Here is a 12,026-nt window from a genome sequence, read left to right on the forward strand (position 1 = left end):
AGCAGGTAATCAGGAAGAACAATGGAATGTTGGTTCTTCTTTCAAGAGGATTGGAGTATACCAGTAATGTGAGCAGTTTTGGTCCCCTTACTTAAGGGAAGATATTTTATTGGTGTCAGTTCAGAGAAGGCTCATGAGGATAATCCCTGGTGTGGAGAGACTGTCTTATTAGCAATGGTCAAACAGGTTAAGACTCCACTCACTGGTGTTTGGAAGGATAAGTGATCTCACCATAACATATGGTATTCTTAAGGAGCTTATGTCTTGTAACAAAAAGCAGGACATATCCAATGCAGCCTAATAAACCTTATCAGTCTAGTCACAATCATCAGTAAAGTTACAGATTGTGTGATCAAGCAACACCTGCTCAGTTAAGTCCAGTTTAGTTTCTGACAGGGCCACAGACCTCAATAGTGCCTTGGTTCAAACATGAACTAAAGAGCTGAAATCCAGAGGTGAGGTCAGAATGACAACCCTCGACTGCAGACCCACAGCAACATGGCTGAGTCCTAACTACCCTCTCCTCAATTAGGGTTAGGCAATAAATGATACCTAGATCCCATGGATATATTAAAATATAATCAAGATCATATGCAACCAAGAGGGACATCAAGGAGCCCTAGCAAAATTGAATTCAACAGGAATCAGGGAAAAACTCCCTGTTGGTTGGAGCCATACCTGGCCACATAGAAACATGGTTGTGGTTGATGGAAGTCAGCCATTTCAGTTCCAGGATATCTCTGCAGTAGTTCCTCAGGCAGTGTCCTAGACTCAAAAAACCTGATCAGGGAATCTGGTTTTGGGCAGCACGGTGGCTAAGTGGTTAGCACTTCTGCCTCACATCACTAGGGACCCGGGTTCAATTCCACCCTCGGGTGACTGTCTGTGTGGAGTTTGCACACTGTCTCTGTGTCTGCGTGGGTTTCCTCTGGGTGCTCCAGTTTCCTCCCACAGTCCAAAGATGTTCAGGTTAGGGTGGATTGGCTGTGCTAGATTGTCCCATAGTGTCCAGGGATGTGCAGTTTAGGTGGGTTAGATATGGGGAAATGAAGAGTTAGGGGAATCAGTGGGAGTGGGAGGCTCTTCGGAGGGGCGGTGTGGACTTGTTGGGCCGAATGGATGCTAAATTGCCCATAGTGTTCAGGGATGTGTAGATTAGGTGGTTAATAGGGGGATGGGTCTGGGTGGGATGCTCTGAGGTTCAGTGTGGACTTCTCGGGCCAAAGGGCCTGTTTCCACTCTGTAGGGATTCTATGATCTTCTGCAGCTTTATCAATTACCACCCCCCATCTCAAGATCAGAAGTGGGGATGTTCACTGATAATTGCACAATGTTCAGCACTATCTGCAACTCCTCAGATACTGAAGCTGTCCAATTTCAAATGAAACAAGATCTGGACAATATCCAGGCCTGGGCTGACAAATGGGAACTTGCATTCGCGCCACACATATGCCAGAAATGACCATCTCCAATAAGAGATTATCCAACTACCGCTCCTTGACATTCTATTGTTGCCATTATCTCCCACAATCAACGTCCTTCAGGTTACCATTGACAATGAAAATTAATTGGACTCATCAGACAGAGTGGGTACAGAAGCATGTCAGAGCCTAAGAACACTGCAAGTACCTCACTTCTTGACTTCCCATAGCCTGTTCACCATCTACAAGGCTCAAGTCAGGAGTGTGATGGAATACTCCCCACTTTCCTGGATGGATGCAGCTCCAGACACACTCAAGAAGCTTGACATCAGCTAGGACAAAATAGCCCATTTGATGGGAATCACATCCATGAGCATCTACGCCCTCCAACAACGATGCTCAGGAGCAGCATTATGTACTATCTACAACATGCACTGCAGAAATTCACCAAGAATCTTTAGCACCTTCCAGACTCTGACTATTTCCATCTAGAAAGATAACAGCAACGAATACATGGGAATACCAACTCCTGCAAGTTCCCCTTCAAGCCACTCACCATGCTCAGTTGGAAAGGTGCTGCCACTTCTTTACTGTTGCTGGGTCAATATCCTGGAATTCCCTCCTTAAGGGCACTGTGGGTCAACTTATAGCATATGGACTGCAGCAATTCAAGAAGACAGCTCATTTTCACAAGAGCAGTTAGGGATGGACAATAAATGCTGGCCAATATAAAGTATTTGTTCAATTCCTCTGCCATTTAATCCTTCCTCATTTTAACTTTCCCAGCCTCATAGAGGCCCTATGTTCACTTTGACAACTTTCTTTCTTATATTTTGCAAGAAGCACTTGCTATCTGTTTCTTTTGTATTACTTGGTAGGTCTCCTTCAAAGTTTATTTACTTCCCTCTTCATTTTTTTGGTTGTCTTTCATCAGTTTTTTAAACCTTTCCGATCATCTGGCTTACATGACTCCTTTGCCACATTGTATACTTTTTCCTGAATTTGACACTACCCTAAACTTCTTAGGTTGATTATGATTGACCTAGCCCTTTCCTAGAACCTTTCTTCCTCACTGGGATATAGAATCAGAGTGTTATGTAGCACAGAAACAGACTCTTCATTCCAACTCGTCCAGGCATCCAGATATCCTAAATTGATCTCATGCCATTTTCCAGCATTTGGCCCATGTCCCTCTAAGCCCTTTCGATTCATGTACCCATCCAGACGCCTTTTTAATTTTGTATTTATACCAGCTTGCACCATCTTTTCTGGCAGCTCATTCCATACACACACCGCCTCCGTGCGATAACGGTGCCCCTTATGCCTCTTTTAAACCTTTCCCCTCTCACTTTAAACCTATGCCCTCTAGTTTTGGACTGCCCCACGCTGGGAAAAAAAAGACCTTGGCTATTCACCCTAGCCATGACCCTCATGATTTTAAAAACCTCTACAAGGTCACCCCTCAGCCTCTGATGCTCCAGGGAAAATAGTCATAATCTATCCAGCCTCTATCTTTGGCTCAAAACCTCCAACCCTGGCAACATTCTTGTAAATCTTTTCTATACCCTTCCAACTTTAACATCTTTCCTGTAGCAGGGAGACCAGAGCTGAACGCAGTATTCAAAGAGTAGTCTAACATGTGTCCTGCACAACCGCAACATGACATCCCCTCTCCTATATTCAATGCACTGACCAATATAGGCAAGCATACCAAATGCCTTCTTCATTACCCCATCTACCTGTGACTCCATCTTCAAGGAATGAAGAACCTGCATCCCAAGGTCTCTTTGTCTGACAACATTCCCCAGGACCTTACCATTAAGCGTACAAGTCCTGCCCTGATTTGCCATACCAAAATGGAATACTTCACATTTATCTAAATTGAACTCCATCTGCTACTTCTTGGTCCAATGGCCCAACTGATCAAGGTTCCATTTTACTCTGAGATAACCTTCTTCACTGTCCCTAAATTTAACGACAATAACCTACAAGTAGAGATTGAGGGACACACAGCATGTATTCTCTAGACTTTAGAAGAATAAGAGGTGACTGCATTAAAACTTGCAAAATTCTTAAGGACTAGAAAAGGTGATTTCAGAGATGATGTTTGCCCTGGTTGGGGTCTAGGCCAATTAGGGCAGTTTCAGACTGAGGGATAAATCATTCAAGACTGAGGTAGAACATTTTCATCAGTGGGTGGTGAATTTTTGGAGTTGTTACACCCTGCAAGGATAGGGAAATATCATTCTCAATGTTCTAAACAGAGATCAACCGATTTCTAAATGCAAGCGATATCAAGGGATGGCAGGATAGCATGGGAAAATGGCAATGAAGGAAAGGCCATCCAAAGCAAGATGGCCAGAAAAGAATGGTACAATGCCCTACTCCTGCCCCTCATGTTTCTAGGTTTATTTCAGGCAAAGTTACAAATTTCCAAATAAGCAATATTTTGAATTTTCATTGAAACTCACCTCTGCATCATGGATCAACCTGTAAACCTGCAGCTGCGATGTTCCAGCTACCACAAGATTTCGCTCAGAGTTTGAAAAGAAGCTGCAGTAGATAGCAAATTCAATCCCTGTCGGGGGGTGTGCTTGGCGATACACTGCATACATTGTGTCAACTCCTGCAAGGAAAGCCACATTTTCTTGATTTTAGAAAACGTAAGCAATGAGTGGAGAAAAAGCAGTACTGACAGAACGGTATAAAATGCAGGCAAACATTCCACAATCTCTGAAACAATCCTATGAATTACATCCATTATGAGCACTGGAAACCAGTGACCAGGTTAAAGTCACAGCAAAAAGATTTTCAAGTCGCTCAGGGGGTGATAGTATTGTCACTGTACTAGTAATTCAGATAATGGTTCTGGAGATCCAGATTCAAAGCCACAATGGCAAATTGTAGAACTTGGAATTGAAAGAATAACAATGGCCATTGTTGTTTATTAGAAAAACCTATCTGGTTCATTAATATCCTTCACGGAAGGAAAGCAGCATTCCTTGCCCACACATCTGTACTTAATTTCAGACTCGCGGCCATGTGCTTGATTCCTAATTGCCCATGAAATGGCCTAACAAATCACTCAATTGTATCAACTTCTGGCAAGTCTCAAAGGACACCAACTGGCATTGATCACAGCACCAGAAATAGCAAACAGAGCCCTGTTAACCCAGCAAAGTCCTCCTCTCAAACAAAAAAAACTACGGATGCTGTAAATCAGAACAAAAACAGATGTTGCTGGAAAAGCTCAGCAGGTCTGTCAGCATCTGTGAAGAGAATTCAGAGTTAACCTAAAACATTAACTCTGATTTCTCTTCACAGATGTCAACAGACCTGCTGAGCTCCTCCTTACAAACGTATCTCTCCTGAGGTTAGTGGAAAAATTGGGAGGGCTGTCGCACTGACTAGTCAAGCAAGAGTCTGAATTAGTCTTACTCACAGAGTCACACCTTACACAAAACGTACCAGGCAACGCTATCACATGGGTCTATTCTGAAAGTGGGACAGAGGTGCTGGCTCAACGGTTTAGAGTGGTACAGTCAGGAGCAGGGTTCCCTGGGAGATCTCAATGTTGATTCAACCCCGTGAGGTTTCCTGACATCTGGTCAAACATGGGCAAGGAAACGAGGTCCAAATGCAGCAAGACTGGGCAATAACTAGATATGGGATGATAAATGCCAAGTAAAATTCAGTCACACAAGCCCCAAGCAATAACTATAAACTGAAACCCAACCTTCATCCCTAACATTCATTGGAATTACCAAAACTAATCCCACTATAAACATTCTGTGGACTAATACTGAACAGAAACGGAAGTGGACTATAAACATCTGGCTACAAGAACAAGTCAGAAGCTTGGAATCCTGGAACAAGTAATTCACATCCTGATTCCCCAAATCCTGTCCACCACCTACAAGCTAGGACTATGATGGAATACTCCTCACTTACAAGTGAAACTCCAATAATAGTCAAAAAGCTTAATCTCATCAGGACAAAGCAGTCCATTAACTGACAGCATATAAAAGATGTACTGCAGTGTAAGTTCTGTCAACTGCACCTTCTCAACCTACTACCATCTAGGAGGACAAGAGCAGCAGATACATGAAAATATTACCACCTGCAAGTCACTCATCATCCTGATTTGGAAATGTACTGCTGCTCTTTCAGTATCTCTGGGTCAAAATACTGGAACTCTCTCCCTAATGGCATTGCGGCTGGACCTACATCTAATGGACTGCAGCAATTAAAGAATGCAGCTCACCACCACCTTCTCCAGAGCAACTAGGGATGGGCAGAAAAACACTGGTAGAACCAGTAATGCCTACATACCATGAATGAATTTTAAAAATTGAATTGATGCCCAAATGAAACAGTATTTCCATTGCAACTTTCCTACCTGAACAATGCCTGAAAACACTCTGCAGCCATAGTATTATTTGAAACCAACACTGTCATAATCTATGGATATAAAAGCAGCGAAGTGCTTCTGAGGCTTTATAAAGAACTAGTTAGGCCCCATTTAGAATACTGTAGCCAATTTTGGGCCCCACACCTCAGGAAGGACATACTAGCCCTGGAGCGTGCCCAGCGGAGATTCACACGGATGATCCCTGGAATGGTAGGTTTAACGTATGATGAACGGCTAAGGATCCTGGGATTGTACTCATTAGAGTTTAGAAGGTTGAGGGGAAATCTAATAGAAACTTACAAGATAATGTATGGCTTAGAAGGGGTGGACGCTAGGAAGTTGTTTCTGTTAGGTGGAGAGACTAGGACCCGTGGGCACAGCCTTAAAATTAGAGGGGTAAATTTAAAACTGAAATGAGACAACATTTCTTCAGCCAGAGAGTGGTGGGCTTGTGGAATTCATTGCCATGGAGTTCAGTGGAGGCCGGGACGTTGGATGCCTTCAAGGGAGAGATCGACAAATTCTTGATCTCACAAGGAATCAAGGGCTATGGGGAGAGTGCAGGGAAGTGGAGTTGAAATGCCCATCAGCCATGATTTAAATGGCAGAGTGGACTTGATAGGCTGAATGGCCTTACTTCCATTCCTGTGTCTTATGCTCTTATTAGCAATCAAACAGTAGTTACGACACGACACCATTTGACCCTTTGTCTCTGCAAAAGATTACACAAGTAGAACTCCCACCACTCTCTTCTCATAGCTTAGCAAACTTTTGTCTTCATTTAATTAGCCAGTTAACTTTTGAAACCCATGATGATTTTTGCCTCCACTGGACTCTCAGGGATTGTATATTGGAGGTGAACTGTTAACTGCATTTAAGGATGTTTCCTCACGTCACAATTGTTTCTTCAGCTATTCACTTTAGAGTTTCATCTGGCTCTCAATCCTCCCACCATTAGGAACAGTTTCTCTCTAATCTATTAAGACCCTTATGATTTAGAGACAAAAATGGAAATTGCTGGAAATGGCAAAAATTGAGAAGAGAAATCAAAGTTAATCTAGTGAGCCTTCCTCAGAACCTTTCCAAAGATGCTGCCAGACTATTGAGATTTTCCAGAAATTTCCATGTTTGCCTCTGCTTTACAGCATTCGCAGTTCTTTAGCTTCTAATGATTTAGAGATCTTCTTGTCTCTAAAAACTACCACTACTTTTCCAATCAATCAACATGACTGAAACCATTGTTGTAAATTTCTTTACACTTTCTTTAATGCATTCACATTTGCGAAGCGTGATGCCTAACCAGATACAATACTCTAAGTTGGCATTTAACATCACTTCCTTGATTAATACACCTAATCTCTACTCAATGGCCAGGATCACATATGCCTTTTGCAGCACTTTCTCAGTTTGCCCTCCTACCTACAATAATTCTTGTACATAAACCCCAAATTCATCAAATTGTGCACTTGCTTAACGTTGTATCTTTCACTGTATATTGCTTTTCTCTACCAAATCTGTCTATTCCACTAGCCAACGACTTAAATAACCAGATTGTCAACCACTCCACTGTAGCTATCTCTTGCTTGTTGCAATCACTAGGATCCCAGAGACTCAAGACTTCAAGGTTAATAGGTTATAAAATCACAGAGCAACAAAAGATGACCTTTAGGTCCATTAAATCTGCACAGTTCATTTGGCCAAATCAATTTGCCTGGAGCTAAGGAACAAAAAGAGTATGATTACATTGCTAGGTGTAGTCTGTAGTCTACCAACAGGCTGACTGCAGACTCCAATCAGGTAAGAACGGAGCTCAGCAGGATAGACTGGAACAAGAAGCTCTTGGGGGAAAAAACCTCTAATTGTGCAGTGGACTATCTCAGAAAGATGATTTGAGGAAAGTCATGGTACATTCCCTCAAATGGGAAAGGTAGGATAGATATATTCAGAACTCCTGGGATGACAAAAAGATAAAAATTAAGAAGGAAGAAAAAGTATGGTTATGAGTGATACCAGATAGATAATAATAGATAACTCAATTCTGCATCAAGAATACAGAGGTTCAGAAAGTAGATGACAAAGCAAATAAAATAAACAAAGAGAAATTATGAGAAAAGACTGGCAGCAAACATAGATAGATGTTCCAAAGTCATTTTTTGGTATATAAAGAGGATGAGAGTGGTTTTAAAAAATGAACAGGGCCGATGAGAGACCAAAAAGGGAATTTCCACCAGGAAGCAGGCAATACGGCTGAAGTGTTAGAGATAATTGGAACTGCACGTTCTCCCTGTGTCTGCATGAGTTTCCTCCGTGTGCTCTGGTTTCTTCCCACAGTCCAAAGATGTGCAGGTTCGATGAATTGGCCATGCTAAATTGCCCATTGTGTTCAGGGATGTGCAGGCAAGGTGGGTTACAGGGGGATGGGTCTGGGTGGGATGCCGAGGTTCAGCGTGGACTTGTTGGGCCGAAGAGCCTGTTTCCACACTGTAGGGATTCTGTGCAAAAAAAACTGCAGATGCTGGAGAATCCAAGATAACAAGGTGTAGAGCTGGATGAACACAGCTGGCCAAGCAGTGTTCATCCAGTTCCACACCTTGTTATCATGGCTGAAGTGTTAATGGACTATTTAGCATCTGTCTTTACTAAAAAGGTAGATGCGAACAAGACCTCAGCGATAGAAGAAAAATTTGTCAGTCAGGAAGAAGTCAAAACATGGTAATTTGCTACCTAACAGGATTGTGGGTATGCACACGGACTACAGCAGTTCAAGGTGGCAGCTCACCACCACTTTCTCAAGGGCGACGAAGGACGGGCAATGAATGCTGGCCCAGCCAGCAACGCCCACATGTAATGTGTGATTAAGTTTCGATAAATTGCTGGTACTTAAGAGTGGAAAAGGCACTAGATGAGATTCATTCAAGGATACTGAAGGAGATGACAGTGGAAACTGCAGGGGTATTGATCATAAACTCTCCAACATCCCTAGACTCAGAAGAGATGCCAGAAGACTGGAGAATTGCAAACGTGGCCACATTAAAAAAAAACGCTGTACGGATAATTCCGGCAATTACACACCAAGCAGTTTCAGCAGTGGGGAAGTTTTTAGAAACAATTATTCAAGATAGAATTACTAGTCATCTTGAAAAAGATGGATTGATTAGGAAAGTCTGCACAGATTTATAATAGGAAAATGTTGTTTGATTAACTTTAGTGTGATGAGAGGAAGACTTGAAGGTAACACTGATGTTTGTGGACTTCCAGAAGATGTTTGATACAGTGCCACACAACACTTGACAGAAAAGTTATAGGTCATAGAATAAAAGAGACAGTGGCAACAAGCTTACAAAATCATCTGTGCCATCAGAGTAATGGTCAATGGATTTTTGTGGGGCTAGGGGTAAGGTTTAGTGGAGTCTTCCAGGGATCAGCATTGGTAGCTTGCTTTTCCTGATGCAACCATGCATCAGGAGAAGCAAGCTACCAATCATGTTGAGTTTGGTACGAAAGGAACAATTTCAAAGTTTACAGATGACATAAAATTTGAAAAAATATATATGCAAAACCCAAAGTTGGTGAATGTACAGATACATGACAGATGAACTAAATGCAGACATGTGAGGAAGAACATAGAAAAACATTAAAGGGCACACTGCAGCTAAGGGACCTGGTTATATCTGTGTACTAATCATCAAAGCTGGAAGGAGAGGTGTGGCGTGCCGTGAATGAAGCAGTGTTCTTAGTTTTATTAATAGGGACATACAGTTCAAGAACAAAGGTAATGTTGAATTTGTATAAGACACTTGGTAGACTTCAACTGGTGTATTGTGTACAATTCTGGGCACATTATAGCAAGCATGTGAACACATTGGATAGTGCAGAGAAGCAATTTACAAAAATGATTTCAGGGCTGAGGAAATTCAGTCATGCACATTGACTAAAGTTATTGGGATAGTCTCTTTGGAAAAAAGGCTAAGAGGAGATCAAAGAGATCTTCATAATCATTAGCAGGCTGGATAGAGCGGGTACGGAAAAACTGTTCCTGCTTGTAAAAAAGGACAAGAATAAGAGGGCATGGATTTAGTGATTTGCAAGAAAGCAAACAGGATGAAGAAATACTTTTTTCACACAATGAGTGGTTAGGGTGCATAATACACTGTAGGAGTATGAGATAGGCTTAACTGAAGCATTCAATTGGGCATTTGATTATTTGGGCAGAACGATGTGCAAAGATGTGGGCAAAAAGGAGACGGGTTCTTGGTAATAATGCTCATTTGAAGCTGCAAATGATAGGTCAAATGGCCTCCTCTACACCATGATGCTTGTGATTGCCAGCAATTCAAATTACCACAGATTGACAGATTAAACTGGAGAGCACCCTAAATTGACAAATTCCCCTCACTAATAAATTCCCAGAGTTAATTTGGGATTAGGGCACTTGTGGTAATGGTAGTGTCCCTACCTCTGGCCCAGGAAACACAGGTTCAAGTGTCACATGCCCTCGGGGTGTGTAATAACATCTCTAAACAGGTTGAAAAGAAAAATCTGATAGTTTGAGATTTAAGGGTTTGTAAAACACCCTTAATTGACAAATTAGGTCATGGCTTTGAGGTACTACTCTGTAGTGGCAGGTTAAATTGAAACTCTGAGGGCTCTTCATGTTTATGAAAGTTGCAGGATTAACAGGACACTCACAGATCCGAGGGTGGTGACTCCGGGTTAGACGGCTGAATCCTAGGCTTATCGAATTAACAGGTTCCCTCACCCCAAGCAGAAGGCTCCAGCCACCGGCATCTCCCGAGGTTGCTATGGACGGCTGAGCCTCCCCCAACCGGACCAAAATTTTACTCGCTTACCGCAGTGACCCACTCAGCTCTTTTAAAACAAAATATGAACAAAAGGGGGCTTCAATAAAGCGGCGTCTCTGAGGCCGAATACAGCAAGAATATGGATGACAACCTCCACACCACAAACATCCGCCGCCATTCAACTTCCAGGCAGCAAGAAGGTCGCGCTGATAAGATCTCGCGATGCTGACCTCCACGCGACGTGACCGTCAGCCAATCAGACCACAAACTCCAAATGTCGCGATCTTTGTTTTTTTAAACGGCGAGAATTCCGGATCCGGACATGTGCAGTGGCAGGGTCACGTGCGCTGGTCGTTTGGCGCCTGTTTATGAAACGTGTGGCTCAGCCATGGCCACGTAATGCCTTTGGCTTCGATTTTCGGGGCAGCTGCTGAAGGCACATGCCGAAAGTTGGAAAGATGTTTCCAAAGTCGAAATGCCACCTGATTCTGAGGGACCAGTCAGACCTTGGCCAACTAAGTTCAGGTCAGGAGGAGACAATTTGGCCCCTCAAGCCTGTTCCTCCATTTAATTCAGTCACAGCTGACCTCATCTTAGCCTCAACTCCACTTTGCTGCCTACTCTCCTTCAACTTATCACGAACTGAATATGTGTGTAACTCCTCCTTAATTTTACTCAATGTCCTCGGATCAACCAAACACTGAGGTAATGAATTCCACTGATTCAGGACTGTTTGAAAGAAGTAATTTCTCCTCGCCCCTGTTATGGTCATTCTGGTCATAGCCACTTTGCGCTGAAATTCAGCATTTGGCTAAGTTTACATATAGAGTTTTCAGTTATTCAAGATTTGCGCACGTTGCTGGTCACCGTAGCTCTGTTCAGCACATATATTGAGTTTTAAAATGTAATTCTCTTGCAAACATCTGTTTGGGTAAGAGACTTTTTTGAATTCATTCTAAGTCTGGCCTAATGTTGGACATTCAAATAACGCTGCAATGATTTTAAAGTGTGAACTATGATGTGGCTACTTGCAGATTTTCATTGTATTTCTTTATGTAGCAATCAGAAAACAGGAAAAAAATTGGCCACTAAATGTTGAACAGACTTCCTGCAAAGACAGTGTTGTATCCATGCATTCTATTTAAAGTGAGCTGCTTACTGTTGGGTGAGTGATAATGGGAACTGCAGATGCTGGAGAATCCAAGATAACAAAGTGCGGAGCTGGATGAACACAGCAGGACAAGCAGCATCTCCGGAGCACAAAAGCTGACGTTTCGGGCCTAGACCCTTCATCAGAGAGGGTCTAGGCCCGAAACGTCAGCTTTTGTGCTCCTGAGATGCTGCTGGGCCTGCTGTGTTCATCCAGCCACACATTTTATTATCTTGCTTACT

At 42.7% G+C, this 12,026-nt stretch overlaps 1 protein-coding gene across 1 annotated transcript in view; it reads right to left on the reverse strand.

Annotated features, from left to right (window-relative positions):
• The window catches only part of cpsf1 (cleavage and polyadenylation specific factor 1), a 149,464-nt gene extending 138,617 nt beyond the window's left edge, over nucleotides 1-10,847 (reverse strand). The window contains exons 1-2 of the mRNA XM_059640568.1: nucleotides 10,522-10,847; nucleotides 3,893-4,047 (exon numbers count right to left, since the gene is read on the reverse strand). Coding sequence (XP_059496551.1) covers nucleotides 3,893-4,036 — 144 coding nt within the window. The 5' untranslated portion in view covers nucleotides 4,037-4,047; nucleotides 10,522-10,847. The remainder of the gene's footprint in view (nucleotides 1-3,892; nucleotides 4,048-10,521) is intronic.
• Nucleotides 10,848-12,026: the final 1,179 nt, after the last annotated feature.

Source organism: Stegostoma tigrinum, chromosome 2 (assembly GCF_030684315.1).
Source record: "Stegostoma tigrinum isolate sSteTig4 chromosome 2, sSteTig4.hap1, whole genome shotgun sequence".
Classification (NCBI taxonomy): Eukaryota; Metazoa; Chordata; class Chondrichthyes; order Orectolobiformes; family Stegostomatidae; genus Stegostoma; species Stegostoma tigrinum.